The 22,478-nt window shown below is 45.7% G+C and overlaps 1 protein-coding gene across 2 annotated transcripts in view; it reads right to left on the reverse strand.

Annotated features, from left to right (window-relative positions):
- Positions 1-6,721: 6,721 nt before the first annotated feature.
- CNTN2 (contactin 2) overlaps positions 6,722-22,478 on the reverse strand; it is a 159,801-nt gene continuing 144,044 nt past the window's right edge. For both annotated transcript variants that reach the window (XM_063955219.1, XM_063955218.1), the window contains 2 exons: positions 12,209-12,377; positions 6,722-7,148 (listed from right to left, as the gene is read on the reverse strand). In XM_063955219.1, coding sequence (XP_063811289.1) covers positions 7,045-7,148; positions 12,209-12,377 — 273 coding nt within the window. In that variant the 3' untranslated portion in view covers positions 6,722-7,044. The remainder of the gene's footprint in view (positions 7,149-12,208; positions 12,378-22,478) is intronic.

Consider the following 22,478-nt stretch of genomic DNA (forward strand, 5'->3'; position numbering starts at 1 on the left):
GGAGGAGATGTTGACAGGTCGCGTTCCGCTTGACTTGACAATTTTGTCACCAGCAGGTCTTTCAACCCCAGCAGACTTGTGTCTGCCGGAAAGAGAGATCCAAGGTAGGCTTTAAATCTAGGATCGAGCACGGTGGCCAAAATGTAGTGCTCTGATTTCAACAGATTGACCACCCGTGAATCCTTGTTAAGCGAATTAAGGGCTCCATCCACAAGTCCCACATGCCTAGCGGAATCGCTCCGTGTTAGCTCCTCCTTCAATGTCTCCAGCTTCTTCTGCAAAAGCCTGATGAGGGGAATGACCTGACTCAGGCTGGCAGTGTCTGAACTGACTTCACGTGTGGCAAGTTCAAAGGGCATCAGAACCTTGCACAACGTTGAAATCATTCTCCACTGCGCTTGAGACAGGTGCATTCCACCTACTATATCGTGCTCAATTGTATAGGCTTGAATGGCCTTTTGCTGCTCCTCCAACCTCTGAAGCATATAGAGGGTTGAATTCCACCTCGTTACCACTTCTTGCTTCAGATGATGGCAGGGCAGGTTCAGTAGTTTTTGGTGGTGCTCCAGTCTTCTGTACGTGGTGCCTGTACGCCGAAAGTGTCCCGCAATTCTTCTGGCCACCGACAGCGTCTCTTGCACGCCCCTGTCGTTTTTTAAAAAATTCTGCACCACCAAATTCAAGGTATGTGCAAAACATGGGACGTGCTGGAATTTGCCCATATTTAATGCACACACAATATTGCTGGCGTTGTCCGATGCCACAAATCCACAGGAGAGTCCAATTGGGGTAAGCCATTCCGCGATGATCTTCCTCAGTTGCCGTAAGAGGTTTTCAGCTGTGTGCGTATTCTGGAAACCGGTGATACAAAGCGTAGCCTGCCTAGGAAAGAGTTGGCGTTTGCGAGATGCTGCTACTGGTGCCGCCGCTGCTGTTCTTGCGGCGGGAGTCCATACATCTACCCAGTGGGCTGTCACAGTCATATAGTCCTGACCCTGCCCTGCTCCACTTGTCCACATGTCCGTGGTTAAGTGGACATTGGGTACAACTGCATTTTTTAGGACACTGGTGAGTCTTTTTCTGACGTCCGTGTACATTCTCGGTATCGCCTGCCTAGAGAAGTGGAACCTAGATGGTATTTGGTAACGGGGGCACACTGCCTCAATAAATTGTCTAGTTCCCTGTGAACTAACGGCGGATACCGGACGCACGTCTAACACCAACATAGTTGTCAAGGCCTCAGTTATCCGCTTTGCAGCAGGATGACTGCTGTGATATTTCATCTTCCTCGCAAAGGACTGTTGAACAGTCAATTGCTTACTGGAAGTAGTACAAGTGGGCTTACGACTTCCCCTCTGGGATGACCATCGACTCCCAGCAGCAACAACAGCAGCGCCAGCAGCAGTAGGCGTTACACGCAAGGATGCATCGGAGGAATCCCAGGCAGGAGAGGAATCGTCAGAATTGCCAGTGACATGGCCAGCAGGACTATTGGCATTCCTGGGGAAGGAGGAAATTGACACTGAGGGAGTTGGTGGGGTGGTTTGCGTGAGCTTGGTTACAAGAGGAAGGGATTTACTGGTCAGTGGACTGCTTCCGCTGTCACCCAAAGTTTTTGAACTTGTCACTGACTTATTATGAATGCGCTGCAGGTGACGTATAAGGGAGGATGTTCCGAGGTGGTTAACGTCCTTACCCCTACTTATTACAGCTTGACAAAGGGAACACACGGCTTGACACCTGTTGTCCGCATTTCTGGTGAAATACCTCCACACCGAAGAGCTGATTTTTTTGGTATTTTCACCTGGCATGTCAACGGCCATATTCCTCCCACGGACAACAGGTGTCTCCCCGGGTGCCTGACTTAAACAAACCACCTCACCATCAGAATCCTCCTGGTCAATTTCCTCCCCAGCGCCAGCAACACCCATATCCTCCTCATCCTGGTGTACTTCAACACTGACATCTTCAATCTGACTATCAGGAACTGGACTGCGGGTGCTCCTTCCAGCACTTGCAGGGGGCGTGCAAATGGTGGAAGGCGCATGCTCTTCACGTCCAGTGTTGGGAAGGTCAGGCATCGCAACCGACACAATTGGACTCTCCTTGTGGATTTGGGATTTCGAAGAATGCACAGTTCTTTGCTGTGCTGCTTTTGCCAGCTTGAGCCTTTTCATTTTTCTAGCGAGAGGCTGAGTGCTTCCATCCTCATGTGAAGCTGAACCACTAGCCATGAACATAGGCCAGGGCCTCAGCAGTTCCTTGCCACTCCGTGTCGTAAATGGCATATTGGCAAGTTTACGCTTCTCCGACAATTTTATTTTAGGTTTTGGAGTCCTTTTTTTTCTGATATTTGGTGTTTTGGATTTGACATGCTCTGTACTATGACATTGGGCATCGGCCTTGGCAGACGACGTTGCTGGCATTTCATCGTCTCGGCCATGACTAGTGGCAGCAGCTTCAGCACGAGGTGGAAGTGGATCTTGATCTTTCCCTAATTTTGGAACCTCAACATTTTTGTTCTCCATATTTTAATAGGCACAACTAAAAGGCACCTCAGGTAAACAATGGAGATGGATACTAGTATACAATTATGGACTGCCTGCCGAGTGCAGACACAGAGGTAGCCACAGCCGTGAACTACCGTACTGTACTGTGTCTGCTGCTAATATAGACTGGTTGATAAAGAGATGTCTATGTAACTATGTATGTATAAAGAAGAAAGAAAAAAAAACAACGGTTAGGTGGTATACAATTATGGACGGACTGCCTGCCGAGTGCAGACACAGAGGTAGCCACAGCCGTGAACTACCGTACTGTACTGTGTCTGCTGCTAATAATATAGACTGGTTGATAAAGAGATGTCGTAGTAGTATGTATGTATAAAGAAGAAAGAAAAAAAAACCACGGTTAGGTGGTATACAATTATGGACGGACTGCCTGCCGAGTGCAGACACAGAGGTAGCCACAGCCGTGAACTACCGTACTGTACTGTGTCTGCTGCTAATATAGACTGGTTGATAAAGAGATGTCTATGTAACTATGTATGTATAAAGAAGAAAGAAAAAAAAACCACGGTTAGGTGGTATACAATTATGGACGGACTGCCTGCCGAGTGCAGACACAGAGGTAGCCACAGCCGTGAACTACCGTACTGTACTGTGTCTGCTGCTAATATAGACTGGTTGATAAAGAGATGTCTATGTAACTATGTATGTATAAAGAAGAAAGAAAAAAAAAACACGGTTAGGTGGTATACAATTATGGACGGACTGCCTGCCGAGTGCAGACACAGAGGTAGCCACAGCCGTGAACTACCGTACTGTACTGTGTCTGCTGCTAATATAGACTGGTTGATAAAGAGATGTCGTAGTAGTATGTATGTATAAAGAAGAAAAAAAAACCACGGTTAGGTGGTATACAATTATGGACGGACTGCCTGCCGAGTGCAGACACAGAGGTAGCCACAGCCGTGAACTACCGTACTGTGTCTGCTGCGACTGGATGATAAATGATATAAAAAATATATATATATCACTACTGCAGCCGGACAGGTATATATTATATATTATATAATGACGGACCTGCTGGACACTGTCTGTCAGCAGAATGAGTTTTATTTTTATAGAATAAAAAAAACAACAACACACAAGTGAAGTCACACGACGAGTGTTTAACTTTTTCAGGCAATCACAATATAAGTATACTACTAACTATACTGGTGGTCAGTGTGGTCAGGTCACTGGTCAGTCACACTGGCAGTGGCACTCCTGCAGCAAAAGTGTGCACTGTTTAATTTTAATATAATATTATGTACTCCTGGCTCCTGCTATAACCTATAACTGGCACTGCAGTGCTCCCCAGTCTCCCCCACAATTATAAGCTGTGTGAGCTGAGCAGTCAGACAGATATATAATATATATAGATGATGCAGCACACTGGGCTGAGCCTGAGCAGTGCACACAGATATGGTATGTGACTGAGTCACTGTGTGTATCGCTTTTTTCAGGCAGAGAACGGATATATTAAATAAACTGCACTGTCTGGTGGTCACTCACTATATAATATTATGTACTCCTGGCTCCTGCTATAACCTATAACTGGCACTGCAGTGCTCCCCAGTCTCCCCCACAATTATAAGCTGTGTGAGCTGAGCAGTCAGACAGATATATAATATATATAGATGATGCAGCACACTGGGCTGAGCCTGAGCAGTGCACACAGATATGGTATGTGACTGAGTCACTGTGTGTATCGCTTTTTTCAGGCAGAGAACGGATATATTAAATAAACTGCACTGTCTGGTGGTCACTCACTAGTAAACTCTCTGCACTCTCTACACTTCTACAGTACTCCTCCTAGTCCTAAGCTCCAGTAAATCTCTCTCTCTTATAATCTAAATGGAGAGGACGCCAGCCACGTCCTCTCACTATCAATCTCAATGCACGTGTGAAAATGGCGGCGACGCGCGGCTCCTTATATAGAATCCGAGTCTCGCGAGAATCCGACAGCGTCATGATGACGTTCGGGCGCGCTCGGGTTAACCGAGCAAGGCGGGAGGATCCGAGTCTGCTCGGACCCGTGAAAAAAACCATGAAGTTCGGGCGGGTTCGGATTCAGAGAAACCGAACCCGCTCATCTCTAATAATACTGGTGGTCACTGGTCAGCAAAACTCTGCACTGTACTCCTCCTATATAATACTGCTGGTCCCCAGTCCCCACAATAAAGCAGTGTGAGCACAGATATATGCAGCACACTGAGCACAGATATGGAGCGTTTTTCAGGCAGACAACGTATAATACTGGTGGTCACTGGTCAGCAAAACTCTGCACTGTACTCCTCCTATATAATATACTGCTGGTCCCCAGTCCCCACAATAAAGCAGTGTGAGCACAGATATATGCAGCACACTGAGCACAGATATGGAGCGTTTTTCAGGCAGACAACGTATAATACTGGTGGTCACTGGTCAGCAAAACTCTGCACTGTACTCCTCCTTTATAATATACTGGTGGTCCCCAGTACCCACAATAAAGCAGTGTGAGCACAGATATATGCAGCACACTGAGCACAGATATGGAGTGTTTTTCAGGCAGACAACGTATAATACTGGTGGTCACTGGTCAGCAAAACTCTGCACTGTACTCCTCCTATATAATATACTGGTGGTCCCCAGTACCCACAATAAAGCAGTGTGAGCACAGATATATGCAGCACACTGAGCACAGATATGGAGCGTTTTTCAGGCAGACAACGTATACTGGTGGTCACTGGTCAGCAAAACTCTGCACTGTACTCCTCCTATATAATATACTGGTGGTCCCCAGTACCCACAATAAAGCAGTGTGAGCACAGATATATGCAGCACACTGAGCACAGATATAGAGCGTTTTTCAGGCAGACAACGTATAATACTGGTGGCCACTGATCAGCAAAATTCTGCACTGTACTCCTCCTATATAATATACTGGTGGTCCCCAGTACCCACAATAAAGCAGTGTGAGCACAGATATATGCAGCACACTGAGCACAGATATGGAGCGTTTTTCAGGCAGACAACGTATAATACTGGTGGTCACTGGTCAGCAAAACTCTGCACTGTACTCCTCCTATATAATATACTGGTGGTCCCCAGTACCCACAATAAAGCAGTGTGAGCACAGATATATGCAGCACACTGAGCACAGATATGGAGCGTTTTTCAGGCAGACAACGTATACTGGTGGTCACTGGTCAGCAAAACTCTACACTGTACTCCTCCTATATAATACTGCTGGTCCCCAGTCCCCACAATAAAGCAGTGTGAGCACAGATATATGCAGCACACTGAGCACAGATATGGAGCGTTTTTCAGGCAGACAACGTATAATACTGGTGGTCACTGGTCAGCAAAACTCTGCACTGTACTCCTCCTATAATACTACTGGTCCCCAGAATAAAGATATGCAGCCCCCTGAAACAAAGTGAGAGGACGCCAGCCACGTCCTCTCACTATCATTTCCAATGCACGAGTGAAAAATGGCGGCGACGCGGGGCTCCTTATATAGAATCCGAATCTCGCGAGAATCCGACAGCGGGATGATGACGTTCGGGCGCGCTCGGGTTAACCGAGCCATACGGGAGAATCCGAGTATGCCTCGGACCCTTGTAAAATGGGTGAAGTTCGGGGGGGTTCGGTTTCCGAGGAACCGAACCCGCTCATCTCTAATCCATATCCCATTTTTGGCAATGTAAGAACATTTTTTTTTTCTCTAACTTTGCCAACTAAATAATGACATGCAGATTACGGTGCTCCATAGTATTTTCATAGGGGAGAGTTGTTTTAGTATTTTGAGCTGCAATTTTCAGAAGAACAATGAAGAGAGAAAGAGAAAGAGAACTTCAGTCCACTGTTACTGGGAGAGGCAGCCTCCATGGCTCTTCACATGCTGGACAGAGCAATCAGTTCTGTAGTGAGGGCCTCACTTGAGGCCACATTCTTCTGGAGATGGAGACCCTGTGTCACCGCAAGGCCATGTTGTACTGGGTAGGGCATTGACTCACAGAGCTACAGTTTGAACTGCAATATCCCAAACAATCTTTCCTTTAATCTATAACGTACCACACTTTGAATAGTGACCAGAGCTGTAGATTGGTTTATATTCATCTCAACCACAAGGGTGTTGCTCTCCCAAGATTACCTGAGCTGTCAGAGGCAGGAATAAACAAAAAGTACGGCAGTTGTAGAAAAAAAATCTTGCTATTTATAAAGCATGTACACATGGCTTAATAAGACAAAACTCCCCAATGTGTCCCATCAAAAAGTGCTTGCATACCCCTCCCCCAAATTCTAAAAGTGAATCCCCTCATGTTTAGGAAAACATTTGTGACGCCCTTTTGCTTCTAGATGCACTTGTATTCTCACAGAAATAGTTTAATTCCCCTTTTTAACTGTAATCTACAAAAGAATGACGTCTCTTGCTGATAAGGATGGTAGATTTTCAAAGTCAAAGAGGTGTAGATTACATCCAAATCTTCCATCCCGGAGTGATAGCGGAGGTGTATCAGACTGCAAGATATCTCATCAGGACCAAACCCACAACTGAGTTAGCCACTTGGGCGTGAGTCTGTAGATGAGAGGCAGCGTTTTCTACCATCATACTGGTGCCTGGGCGGAAATGAAGAAAACTGTTATAGTAAAATGACAATATAAGTAGAGTAAGGAAATAAAGCAATTTACGTGGAAGCATAAAGACAAATCCATTGCACATAGAAGCACATTTATAGGACTTCTAAACATACACTTCAACATGGAAAGGTTCTGCTATAAAAAGTAAAAGCAGTAGAGGCGAGATTTCTCACCTGTACCACAAGACGTACTAGCACAGCATATAGATTCATCAATCCTACGCAATATCTTCTTGGCTATGGATCAAAGGGTCGACAGTCTAGGTTGACACCAAATGGTCGACATGCACAAGGTCAACATGAGTTTTTGATGGTTTTTTGGTGTAAAAATTTTCCAGCACGTGGACCCCCAATTAGTGCACTACGTTTGCTCGCCATGCTTTAGGCAATTCAAGTCCATGTGGACAGTAAAATATGAAAAATGACAAAAAAAACTCATGTTGATCATATGATGTGTCGACCATTGGCATGTCGACCATTTGAACCGGTCGACCTTTTAACTATGTCGACCATATGCATGTCGACCATTTGGTGTTGACCTTTAAACTGTCGACCTATCATCCAGATACCTATCTTCTTCACCTATTGTCTTGCAATATTAAATTATTTTTCCCAAGATGTTGCTTAGTTAAATATATTAAAACTAGGTGATTCATCGTGCCCTACGGGCGCTCTTCACACCGTCGTAAGGGGTTACGCCCCCTTAACCCTTGCACGCCCTTGTGGTGTTGCAGGGGTACCGCGGGTAGGGGTGGGGCGGATGCGGGGGTGCTGCGGGTGGTGGAGGAGGGTGGGTGGGGGCGCATTGGGACACAGGAGCTAACAATAGTGACTGGCTGGCAGAACTGACTGACTAGCTGAATCAAAGTAAAAGGTGAGAGTGTTGTGCTGTGCAGTGTCAGTAACACTCCACACCCACTGCACTGCATGTCACCTTTTACATTGATTCAGCGTCCATACATTACCCTCCACGATATCACCCACTCTATCTGTGACATTAGCCATCTCGGGGCTTCCAGGCTGGCAGCCCAGGTGCTGTGTTGCGGAGTCAGGGCCTCTGGGTATCTGGGCACGGCTATGGGTGGGAGGCACTTCTGTGACATTACGCGCAAAGGAGGCTCCGGGGCTCAGAGAGTATGCGGCGCAGGGAGGGCTATGCAAGCCTTCCGCTGCGCTGCTTTCATACACATCTATGCCGGTGGCCGCAGCAGCCTTTGTTCCACCTGCGCCGCAGCTAGGGTGTGGGGATTGTTGATGCCGGAGGGGGCAGGCGGACTGGCAGCAGGACATAGGACGCTGCAGTACAAGGATTTTTTCCCCCCCTATCTACAGCGCAGAGACTTTCTGCAGATGCAGTGGCAGGCCCACCAACTGTACCTTTTTGGCAGGTACAGTACCTTTTTTTATGGTCTATACCGATTTCTGGCTCTCCAAACTTCCATTGAAAGTATAGGAAAAGGGATGTGGCCCCTTTTCGAATTTGTACTGATTTTTATGTGTACATTGTTGCAGGGTATGTTGCTGTAGATGCAGTGGGCCTATTTTGGGGTGTGGACCTGGAGCTGCAGCTCCATCAGTCCCATTGTTAATCCTGCTCTGGGAACACACAGCAGCCAAAGGGCAGAGCCTCCCATTGGATGTAACCTGTGTGGGAGGACGTTTCTCGCCCAATCAGCTGTGGACTGGGTGTGATAGACATGACGCTAACCCAATGAGAGCTCCTAACCATGCCCAGCGTTATACACACAGGCACAGATCTGGGCTGTTATATAGGAGCAGAATTTAAATTACCAATTTGTTAAAGCAAAGTGTGTACACATAGGGGTATATTTACTAAAATTCGTATTTTTCCGAATGAGGTTAAAGTTCAATCACGAATGACATCGAAAGTGTAAAATTGCAACTTTTTGAATTTATTACGACTAATTTACTAAGCTGTCGTATTCTGCATTTTCGTATTTTCCGATGTCAATGTCATTCGTATTTTTTGGCAGTGTTTTACGTGAGTGAATTGTAAAACACTGCCGACTTTAACACAATGAATCTCGGCCGGATCTGTGAGATCCGTGCTGGGCTTCATTGTGCACCTTTCGTAAAAAATAATACATTGTTAAAATAAAATAAAAAAAATGCGTGGGTCCCCCCTCCTAAGCAAAACCAGCCTCGGGCTCTTTGAGCCGGTCCTGGTTGAAAAATTATGGGGGAAAAATTGACCGGGGTTCCCCCATATTTAATCAACCAGCACCGGGCTCTGCGCCTGGTCCTGGTTCCAAAAATACGGGGGACAAAAAGCGTAGGGGTCCCCCGTATTTCTGAAACCAGCACCGGGCTCCACTAGCCAGATACATAATGCCACAGCCGGGGGACACTTTTATATTGGTCCCTGCGGCCCTGGCATTACATACCCAACTAGTCACCCCTGGAGGAGTGGGGACCCCTTCAATCAAGGGGTCCCCCCCCTCCAGCCACCCAAGGGCCAGGGGTGAAGCCCGAGGCTGTCCCCCCCATCCAAGGGCGGCGGATGGGGGGCTGATAGCCTTTTTGTCAAAATTTGAATATTGTTTTTAGTAGCAGTACTACAAGTCCCAGCAAGCCTCCCCGCAAGCTGGTACTTGGAGAACCACAAGTACCAGCATGCGGAGGAAAACCGGGCCCGCTGGTACCTGTAGTACTACTACTAAAAAAAAACCCCAATAAAAACAGAAGACACACACCTTGAAAGTAAAAGTTTAATACATACATCCACACCTCCAAACATACATACTTATCTATGTTCACACGAGGGTCGGTCCTCTTCTCCATGTAGAATCCATGGGGTACCTGTTGGATAAATTATACTCACATAATCCAGTGTAGTTCGGTCCTCTTCTGTTCTATTTGTAATCCACGTACTTTGTAAAAAAAAAACGGATACACGACCACGCACTGAAAGGGTCCCCATGTTTTCACATGGGACCCCTTTCCCCGACTGCCAGGAACCCCCCCTGACTTCTGTCTAAGAGGGTTCCTTCAGCCAATCAGGGAGTGCCACGTTGTGGCACCCTCCTGATTGGCTGTGTGCTCCTGTAGTGTATGTCAGGCAGCACACGGCAGTGATACAATGTAGCGCCTATGCGCTCCATTGTAACCAATGGTGGGAACTTTGTGGTCAGCGGTTGACCAAAAGTAACCTCACCGCTGACCACAAAGTTCCCACCATTGGTTACAATGGAGCGCATAGGCGCTACATTGTATCACTGCCGTGTGCTGCCTGACATACACTACAGGAGCACACAGCCAATCAGGAGGGTGCCACAACGTGGCGCTCCCTGATTGGCTGAAGGAACCCTCTTAGACAGAAGTCAGGGGGGGTTCCTGGCAGTCGGGGAAAGGGGTCCCATGTGAAAACATGGGGCCCCTTTCAGTGCGTGGTCGTGTATCCGTTTTATTTTTTGCAAAGTACGTGGATTACAAATAGAACAGAAGAGGACCAAACTACACTGGATTATGTGAGTATAATTTATCCAACAGGTACCCCATGGATTCTACATGGAGAAGAGGACCGACCCTCGTGTGAACATAGGTAAGAATGTATGTTTGGAGGTGTGGATGTATGTATTAAACTTTTACTTTCAAGGTGTGTGTCTTCTGTTTTTATTGGGGTATTTTTTTAGTAGTAGTACTACAGGTACCAGCGGGCCCGGTTTTCCACCGCATGCTGGTACTTGTGGTTCTCCAAGTACCAGCTTGCGGGGGAGGCTTGCTGGGACTTGTAGTACTGCTACTAAAAACAATATTCAAATTTTGACAAAAAGGCTATCAGCCCCCCATCCGCCGCCCTTGGATGGGGGAGACAGCCTCGGGCTTCACCCCTGGCCCTCGGGTGGCTGGAGGGGGGAGACCCTTGATTGAAGGGGTCCCCACTCCTCCAGGGTACCCCGCCCAGGGGTGACTAGTTGGGTATGTAATGCCAGGGCCGCAGGGACCAATATAAAAGTGTCCCCCGGCTGTGGCATTATGTATCTGGCTAGTGGAGCCCGGTGCTGGTTTCAGAAATACGGGGGACCCCTACGCTTTTTGTCCCCCGTATTTTTGGAACCAGGACCAGGCGCAGAGCCCGATGCTGGTTGATTAAATATGGGGGAACCCCGGTCAATTTTTCCCCCATATTTTTTCTACCAGGACCTGCTCAAAGAGCCCGAGGCTGGTTTTGCTTTGGAGGGGGGACCCTACGCATTTTTTTTTTGCCAATTTAACACTTTCCCACCCCTTCCCACTGATAAACATGCACGGATCTCATGGATCCGTGCATGCCACTCAGAACACGGTAAAAAAAAGCAGGTCTGTTTTATTTTAGCACTTTTTCACGATTTGTATTTTTTCACGGCAGTGTTTGGCTATTGTCGGCAGTGTTTGTGAATTGCACTTTTTAGTAAATGACCGAGTTCTACCAAATTCCATGCGTATTTGACCGATGGTGTATTCATTCGTATTTTTTTCCTTGGACTTCCAAATAAATACGAATGCCCTCATCACTGCCGTGATTTGAGTTTAGTAAATTCCCGAGATGACACTTTGAAGAAAAAACACCATCTCGGTCAAAATCGGAACCTTAGTAAATATACCCCATACTGTAGTTCTAAGCCAAGCACCGAGACCCATACTCCTCCACAAAAGTCTTATGTACCCTCCATAGAGCATTTGCTCTGGGTACTCCTGAATTGTCACTTTCTACAAGATACGGCTATACAGCTACAGGTGCAACACTAGGAAGAAGAACGAAATTAATTAAGAATCCTAGGCAGTTCTTTATTATTATTATTATTATTATTATTATTATCCTTTATTTATATGGCGCCACAAGTTTATTATATAGCTAATCATTGTGCTTATATTACAAACTTCCTCAGTGCATTGTGTGCAATGTATTTTAGATCAGCTCTAGTAGTTACAATGTGACATGATCACAAACTTTATGCCACACTGTGGGACCACATGAGTTGTAATGTATAACACAAAGCTGAATGCAAAGTTACTGCTACACTATTGTGAGACATGTACCTGAATCTGTGGGAATGTGCACCTCTGCCGACTCCCCATCTCCTCCCAATCCAGTGGCACGGAGCTGTATGGTCACATGACTGGCACCCTCTGGGAGTGGAAGCTCTGCTCGTGTTTTGCTGGTCACATAGAGGGTGGGGGTCGAATGTGAATCCAACCTATAAAGCATCTGCAGAAATAATTGATTTAGTTATTGCATGTTATGGATAACGTCAATATAATCCTGCTGCACTCAGGGCCTAATACATGTTTGTACACACTTGCCTATGCAGCTGTGAATTCATAGGCTACGAAATTGTTATTTCTGCAAGTGAAGATGCCGCACAGAAAAGAAGATAGACGCCAATCGGTGCAGTCGCAAAGTCGTTCGCAACTGCGTACACATACTCAGCCTATACACATTATAGTTCACGCAGAAAGGCAGAGGCAGTCACAACACTGGCGCCATGTTTCTCTATGTACTGTGCATTATTGCAGCCGATGGCAGATACACGCCCCGAAAACAGCCTGCGTTTTTGCTGCAACTCCCCATAACCACTCCCAAACGATCACTTCCTGTCAATCACCCTGCAAAGAAATCCTCACTGCGAGCAGAAACCTAAGGGCACCGTTAAACATGCGCACTGTGATTGCTGATAATCGCTGCTGCATGAACATCGGCATTGTGTACAAATATGAATTAAGCCCTCACTCAAAATACAACATAGGAAAGAGCCAAGTATCATAATAAAGCCTAGAGAAACTGAAACATTAAAATTAGACCTGGCGGGTAACCATGTGTAATCAGTGGGTGCACATATTGCTCCTGCAGATAGGATGAGCTTGGCTGAGGTATTGGGGAGTTCCTCACCGAGTAAGATTTAAGCTCAATCAGCAAGAAACTAAATGTGCCATTTTATGCACCTACTGTAGGTACAAATATAATACAGGATTCTGCTTTCAGCAATGACATTAATGAAATCAGATTCAAGCAGCGGAGATGTTACCTTTACTGTGGATGGGGACATTCGCTGTTTAGCAGAATGCTGCAAAACATTTTTCTCCCACCAGAATCATTTTCAAATTTACAAATCCTTGTAGATCCCAAAGCCTTAAAGGGAGTGATTTCCAGACACTCTGTATACTGGAATGCACAATTCTAGGTGCATTTTGACCAATTTAAAAAGTATTCAATGGGGGTGGCTAGAAGACCATCTCAAGTGGATACATCTTCACTGGGCACCATCCCTCGTCATCTCTGGAGATTATGCAGTCTTTCACTCCCTGGGCAACTCTTGGGGCTACCTGTGAAGAGCACTGGCTCAGAATGGGTTGCTACCTGGTCCGTGTGCTCCGGCCCCGTGTCTGCGGTTCTCTGGGAGTGCCTCTCCCCACCTGTTCTCCCCACCTGCTCTGCCATCCCCCTATTGCCTCTTCTGTCCACAGTATGAGGGGAGGCTCCATGCTAGGCCTTCCATCAAGACTTATCAGGCCTTGCCCTACCAACTTGCAGCAGATTTGGGCACAGGCTTCTAGATGTGGATCCCCAGAGGCTACCGCAACACAGACTGCTAATCCGCTGCACACTGTCCCTAGCATCTGAGAGGCCCAACTCCATCAGGACCTTACTGTATTAATAGTTGCCTACCACCATTTCATCTATTGTAAGAGACCTGATTCCACCTGGAAGAGCTGCACTCCTAACTTTACACAGGTTTCCACCATCCTTGCCTACCTTCCCTTATCCCTTCGTGAGGCACCAAACTGTGGCTGGACGTACCTATCGGAACTCCCATCAGTTAGACTTTCCCTTCATGTTCAATATTATCTGACCTATACCTACCTACCTCCATTCATAATATACCCCTATCCAGACTTCTGTAATAGTGCATCTTGACCTGTGGTAGTATAAAACTGTATGCTGAGCTTCAATATGGACCAGTGGCAGCTCAGCATATTGCGCACATCCAATTTGGATTCTATTTTCTGTGAACTGTTTTCTTTAATTGGTTGCTTTTCGCCTACCTCTTCAATGAAGAAAGGCAAAAGGACTAAAACAGACACACATTCCATTTTGGGGGCTAATTCAGAGTTAATCGCAGCAGCAAATTTGTTAGCAGTTGGGCAAAACCATGTGCACTGCAGGGGGGGGGCAGATATAACATGTGCAGAGAGAGTTAGATTTGGGTGGGGTGTGATAAAGCTAAATATTTATCGTATATAAAACACCTTAAGAGGTCTAAGAACACTGTACGCTATCTACGTAAGAAGTACCGAAGTTGCGTAGCGATCGCTCAACCGTAGTCGAGACGCTCAGAGAATACTTAACCCTATAAAGAATACACAGATACCTGGGCTTAGGGTCCAAAACCTATTATATGTATTATAACTATTATACTTGCAAAAGGAATCACAGTACAAATGATACACTACAATATAACATAGACTAACTAACCAGATAACTACACGGGAAATACAATACAATACAATTAAAGGAAAATACGAGAGAAAGAGTAGAGAGAGAGAGAGATGGCTCACAGTAAGACAATATGATTACGGAGAAAACTTACGCACAAGGGGAACGATCGCATGCGCCTCGATATCCAGCTCCCGATTATCAGCAATGAGAACCGTTGAAGAGAGTGAATCTGGATATGGTCGGCCTGCCTATTTATGCCCCACACACAATACAATTCAATGGTCCCTACAATCTCATTGTCCATTGGACACAGGAATTCGGCTTCGCATTATAACAAAAGGTCATAGGTTGATTCATACAGGTGGGCTGTGACTGTTTCCAACTGTTCAGGTGGGTGGGATACTGGGTTTCCCGCCGCATGACTAAGTAAGAACAAATAATAGTAAATGGACATAAACTTCTTATGTCCATAACTATTCGCATGAGCGATTAATCCGCTCCAAACCAACACCGGAATATTGCTATTTAAATACTCTTCCGATGGGTACCAAACACTACTGTATGACCCCTGTTAGACCCTTCGTACAATACAAAGAGGAATCTCTCCGTTCAGGAACATGCTATGTTAACCAAACTTTCAGAATCTATCAAAGGGACCATGATCTATAAAATACCTTATTAGTGAAAATATGTAACGATTGAGTCGCACGCTACGACTACACAAACTTTACCGTAAATACGCATACCGAGCACCAGCGGGTGCACGCAACAGCGGGTATGCGCACTCACGGGAGAGCGCACGCATGCGCAGCGCGGACCTGAATGAGGTGCAAATATGGCAGTGTGCATAGAGATATTTTTCTGACTTTGACAGTCCACCCTTTGGCAGTCAATAATAACTGCCACCTTCTAAAACATTTCAAAAGGAGAAAAATATATGTCAGGGGTTAATTCATTTCCATGGTTGGGTAAGGGAGGAGAGAGGAGTAGGTGGGAAGAGGGTATGACCTAGTGAGATAGCAGAAGCATGTGTGTATGAGTCCATGTTTGGGGGGTCATGTATCATCGTGCCGTACGTGTTGTAAATCAAGCTTCGAGGTATTGCGAAGTATACATTTGAATTCCTTCTTATCCCGTGGTACGGGTCTGTGGATGGGCTGTCAAACTTTACCGAGCTCTTTTCGGATTTTGAACAAAATGGGGAGCACATTTTAGTTGATGATACATGAATGGGGGAATATGTGATTGCTGATATCTGTGCCTGTATTCCCTATACTATGTGTGTCATTACCTGAGGGTTGTAGAAATGAAGAAAAGACATAATTACGGTAAATGCGGTGGTATTCTATGTCAGGTTAATGTACATCTGTCGGTTGAAGTTTTGTTCGGTATCAGTTGAAAGTCGTCTTCTTTGCGCTGTGTTGCCCATTAGGTGTGAGCAAAAAGCTTTGTCAATGCCATTAGATTTACAAAAAATGTTGGGCTAGCGTAAGTTTAAGAATTCTAGGGAAACTGGGGATCCATGGCAAAGTTCATCAAATGTCCGTATCTCAAGTGGTCAAAACTTCTTCTTTGGTCTATCCGTTGTCTGTATAGCGTCTCGTCAACTTCCTCGTCCTAGGGGGTCTTTTTATCTTGGAGAAAAGCAGAAAAAACAGGTGAAAGAAACGGACCGTATAATCGCATTTTCATTACATCATTGTTTCTATCATTGGGTCATAAATCAAATCCAGGTTAGTTACAGTTTCCTCACTCCTCAAACTCATTACCCTGGTACGATGTTTGCACTTCATTAAAGCCTGACCGCATCTAAATATCAAGCCAATTGATATGACAACACCTAAGATACATAGGAGAAACTTCCCAACATCCATTATGACTCCTTGAGCCCAGTCTCCCAAACCGGAGAACCAATTTCGCGGGTTCAACCATGACACCCAACCAGTCAGCTCATTACCTACAGCAGCAAGAGTGAGATTGTGTTTTCGGCGAAATTCCCACTTCAATTGGAGAATATCGTCCATCTTTTGGTCTATGACCTCGACCGGATCCTCGGTGCTATTCGTGATATACGTGCAACACTTCACGCCGTACTGTGTTGCCAATGTAACACAATATCCGCCTGTCACTGCTGTGAGGTAATTAAGAACCATTCTATGCTGCACCAGTTCTGTTTTATAAGCTTGAAGTTCCCTTCCAGTATATCTAAACGTGTCATCATACATTTCAGTGATATTATCTAACAAATTTGCGAGCGCCGATATGTATTTATAATTTAGCACTCCTCTAGCGGTGCGGGTGAAATCTAACGCGATTAAGAATTGAATCCCGGTGGATTCACTTATCAGATCAGAGGCCGGATGCTCTGTCTTCTCTATCAGGTGCCTTTTAACAACGTGCTCGTAATGGGTGTGAGTATAAGGAGCTTGGGCACCACGATGTATGTCTTTCATTTTATCATGTGTTACAGTCATTACTTCAGGCAATACTTTTCCAATATAACACAATCCTTCAGAGTTTGGGGCAAGCCACTTGTACGCCTTTCTCCCGCATATGAAATATGCATCACCGGGGAGAACATATGGGACGGAGAAGGACATAACCATATTACACACCTTCCAGGTGAAATCTCCTAACCCTAATTCTTCCATCTGCTTAATACACGTATCAGGTTGTACGATATGTGCACAGTATCCTGGTGATACTTCTCCAACTCTCGTAATCCTATTTCCTAAGGTGTACCTATACCGGAAAGATTTTCCTCTACTGGCTATGTGGCGTACAAGCTCTGTATCTGTAGGCATTCTATCTGCTCTATGCGAAAAGGTCATGGTGTGGTTACTCCATGACACTTTCCAATTTCCCGGCTTTCTGGGATTGGAGATGTTGAAACATAATAGGGACCTATCCACATGGTATTGGTGGAGCTTCAAACTAGGAGGGCTGGAGATATTAAACCTCCTGTCCACCGGTCTCCCACCATTTAACTCAAGTACCTCCCCTATCGTTAAAGGAAATGGTACTAGCCCTGATTTGCTATGACCTTGAGGTACTTGAGAGCATACCCAACAATCTGTTTTGTTTAACACATTACCCACTAAGGAGTGATAGTCACTCAATGGATGCCGGTCCATATGGATATTAAAACTGGATTGGCATTTCTTAATGCACCCATCTTCAATGACATTGTTACAGAGCCTACAGATACAGTTTTCCTCAGCTAACAATCCGTCACAATTCCTTCTATGGTCAATGCTATCGGATCGTTTTCTGATACTCGCCTTTGCTTGTTGGTTAGGTTGATCTTGGAAAACTACGCCTCCATCTTTATCATCAGAACCCATTCCAGAACCTCTATCGACCTCCATGGTACTCTCGCCGGAACAGACTGCTCTGGTCAACATCATGGTCAACAGGAAAATCCGGATCACAGTCTCTTGGGGCAAGTCCATCTTATAGGAGGAAACGGAGAAGAATGAGAAGGGGGAAAAAGAAATTTGAGGGAGAGGGGATGGGAAGTGGAGAAAAACAATAAAAGGGAGTGGGAAGTCGACAACAGCTCTCGGTCTTCAAGGCTCAGGTGCCGCCTCAGTCCTCCTGGAACAGACACTCCAGTGATACAACCTCTACCGTCTGTTCCTTATCACGGGACTTCTCTGGATCAGCAACCTTCTTGCAGTGGGATGAATGGACCCAAGTCTCTCTCTCAGCAACCTTCAATGCTGTAGTGCTAGTCAATAAGACCTGGTATGGTCCTTCCCATCTGTCAATAAGGCAACCTGAGCGTAGAAAATTCCGTATCATTACATAATCCCCAGGTTCAATGTCATGACAATTACTATCAGGTAGATCAGGAATCACCAACTTCAGATTATCATTTTGATTCCTTAACTGTTTACTCATGTTAATCAAGTACTTTACAGTTACTTCATTGTTACATTTCAAATCATCCTGAGGGTTAATCATGGCATGCGGTTGTCGACCAAACAAGATTTCAAAGGGAGACAGATTAAGAGGGGACCTGGGAGTGGTTCTGATACTGTACAATACAATGGGTAAAGCTTCTGGCCATGTCAATCCTGTCTCTGCCATCACTTTACTCAATTTATTTTTAATAGTGCTGTTCACTCTTTCGACCTTCGCACTCGCCTGTGGACGGTACGGAGTGTGCAGCTTGCTATCAATTCCCATCAACTTACACATTCCTTGAAAGATATCACCTGTGAAATGGGTACCCCTATCACTTTCGATTATTCTAGGGATACCATATCTACATACAAATTCCTGCACAATTTTCTTAGCAGTAAACATAGCGGTATTTGTAGCCGCAGGAAATGCTTCGACCCAATTTGAGAAAACATCTATACAAACAAGTACATATTTCAAATTCCGACAAGGGGGTAATTGTATAAAGTCAATTTGTATTACCTGGAAAGGGCCGCCGGCAGGTGGGATATGGGATGGCTCTGTAGGTATTGCCTTTCCAATATTCTTTCTCAAACAGGTAAGGCATGACATTGCTCTTTTACTCGCATGAGAGGAGAATCCTGGGGCGCACCAATATGCTCTCACCAATTTGCACATCCCTTCCTTGCCTAGATGAGTCAGCCCGTGAGCTGCTTCAGCCAGACATGGAAGATATGCTCTGGGGGCCACTGGTTTACCATGTCCATCCGTCCAGAGTCCTGAGGACTCCTGGCCATATCCCTTTGCCTTCCAGACTGCCTTTTCCTGTGTGGAACACAAATTTTGCATTTCACACAACTTCTGTGTGTTAATGGTATTAAATACCATCAATTGTGTGGTGTCTGTCTGTATGGGGGTAGCAGCTGCTAACTTAGCAGCTTCGTCTGCTCGGCTGTTACCAAGTGATACCGGGTCTTGGCTATATGTGTGTGCTTTACATTTGATAACAGCCACTCTGTCGGGTTCCTGTATCGCTGTTAGAAGCCTTTTTATGTGAGCTGCATGCGCTACCGGTGTACCAGCTGCCGTCATGAAATTTCTGAGGCGCCATAGGGCTCCGAAATCATGGACTACCCCGAATGCGTATCTAGAATCGGTGTAGATATTGGCTGACTTACCCTTAGCCAATTCACATGCTCTGGTTAGGGCGACCAGTTCAGCAACCTGGGCTGAGTGAGGTGGGCCTAGCGGTTCCGCTTCTATGGTGTCTTGGTCATCTACGACTGCGTATCCAGTACACAAGTCTCCCGAGTCTGACTGTCTATGACAACTACCGTCCGTGTAGAACGTGAGTTCTGCATCTTCCAGTGGGTTGTCACTGATGTCAGGCCTTGCGGTAAAATTTTGGGTCAAATATTCCATACAATCATGTGTATCTTCCTTTATATTAAATCCTCCTTCCCCATCACTCTCACCTTCCACCCTTTGTGCCTGACCAGGCACACCTGGGAGATATGTTGCAGGATTTAATGCACTGCATCTCCTTATGGTGATGTTTACGGGGGCCATTAGTGCCAATTCCCATCTTGTAAACCTCGCTGATGAGACGTGTCTGGTTTGGGCAGAATTCAATAAGGCTGATACTGCATGTGGCGTATGGATTGTGAGGTTGTGGCCTAGCACGACATCTTCGCTTTTTGTCACTAGCAATGCTATCGCAGCAACGCTTCGCAAGCATGTGGGGAGGGATCGCGCTACCGTGTCTAGCTGAGCGCTGTAGTATGCAACTGGCCTACTGGCATCACCGTGTTTTTGGGTTAGTACACCTGCCGCGCAACCAGCACTTTCTGTTCCGTATAGTTCAAAGGGTTTTCCATAGTCTGGCATACCTAGTGCTGGTGCCTGCGTTAGGCACTGTTTGAGTCTCTCAAATGCTGTTTCGGACTCGTCTGTATGCGAAATCCTATCAGGTTTGTTTGAGGAGACCATTTCCTGCAAAGGTAACGCCAAAATGGAAAACCCTGGGATCCAATTACGGCAATACCCACACATTCCTAAAAACGTTCTGATCTGTTGCTGGGTTTGTGGCAGAGTCATGTCTCTAATTGCTTGGATTCTATCAGCGGTCAGGTGTCTCAGTCCTTGTGTTAGACAGTGTCCCAAATATTTTACCTTAGTTTGGCATAATTGTAACTTGTCTTTGGACACCTTGTGTCCTGTGTCTGAAAGATGAAACAGGAGCTGTTTCGTATCCTTCAGAGATGCTTCCAGTGAATCTGAACACAGTAGTAAATCGTCCACATACTGTATCAATACTGATCCACTGTCTGGTTGGAAAGACTGTAAACAATCATGCAAAGCCTGAGAAAATATACTTGGACTATCTATGAAACCTTGGGGTAATCGAGTCCACGTGTATTGGACTCCTCTGTATGTAAATGCAAACAAATATTGGCTGTCAGGGTGCAGAGGTACCGAAAAGAAAGCGGAGCAGAGGTCAATAACAGTGAAAAATTTGGCAGTGGGAGGGATTTGCATTAGGATGACAGCTGGATTTGGCAATACGGGGAACTGACTCTCAACTATTTTGTTAATCCCCCTTAGATCCTGCACTAGTCTGTAACCCCTCCCCCCACTCTTTTTAACAGGGAAGATGGGACTATTGGCAGTGCTGAACGTTCTTACCAGAATGCCCTGTTGTAGCAAGCGCTCTATTACTGGGTAAACTCCTAACTCCACCTCTGGCTTCAGAGGGTACTGTGGGATTTTTGGAGCTATCCTACCATCTTTTACTTGTACAACTACTGGAGCTACGTTTGCCATTAATCCAGTGTCTTGTCCGTCTTTTGTCCAAAGTGACTCTGGTATCTGAGATGTCATCTCTTCTATTTGGGATGGATTCCTATTTGTCATAATGGTATGTGACATTAATTTTGATGGGGAGTCTAACATGTCTCGCACTTCCTGAGCGTGTTTCTCAGGTATGTCCAAGAATACACCTTCAGGAGTACAATAAATGACGCACCCCATTTTACACAGTAAGTCTCTTCCCAGGAGATTAGTTGGTGCCGATGCAGCCAGCAAAAAGGAATGCTTGGTATGCAAAGGCCCTATTGTAATCTCGGCTGGTTTGCTAACAGGGTAGTGCTGGACTACTCCTGTTACTCCCATGGCTGGAATTGTCCTACCAGTGGTTCTCATGCCCACTGTCGAATTTATCACTGACTTGGCCGCCCCTGTGTCTACAAGAAAGTTTAAAGTTTTACCAGCTACATTAATTGCGATCTCGGGTTCACTTCCAAGGTTGGCAATTAATTTTACTGGCTGCAGATTACAGGTATGGCCACACCCCTATTGGGTATGGTGACCTTCCTGAATCCCGCTGGCAGCAACTACTTGTGAGGGAGTTAGCTGGGAACTACCAGAGGCATGCCAGTCTCTGTTCGGGGGATATCTTTTTGTTTCCCCTGTATGTGGCTCATAACTCCGTTTCTGTGGACCCCGATCCCAATGTCGTGTGTCGTGTCGTTGTCTAGGGGGTTGGTATGAGTTTCGTGGATTCTTTACTCTACAATATCGTGCCATGTGTCCCTGTTTGTGAAAAGAATAACAAGTAACCATGCTTGACTTACCCACAGGATTTGGTGATACAAACAAAGGCTGCCTTGTGGTCAGAGCCTGTATACTTACTGACATTAATTTATCACCTTGTTGTTCCCTGTGTCTGGTGATGTTTCTATCGTGATCAATAGCAGCCTCTCTCAAAGTAGCCACAGACAGACCTCGCCAACATGGTTGTGTGGTCTGTACCCTAGTCTTCAATGACTCTTTTACACCATCCATCAGTACCGATACTGCTACTTCCCGATGGTTTGTGTCTGTTTTAATGTCCTCTATGCCTGTGTATTTTGCCATTTCTAATAATGCTCTGTGAAAATACTCTGCAGCTGTCTCTGACTCCTTCTG

This window comes from Pseudophryne corroboree, chromosome 2, assembly GCF_028390025.1.
Source record: "Pseudophryne corroboree isolate aPseCor3 chromosome 2, aPseCor3.hap2, whole genome shotgun sequence".
Lineage (NCBI taxonomy): Eukaryota > Metazoa > Chordata > Amphibia > Anura > Myobatrachidae > Pseudophryne > Pseudophryne corroboree.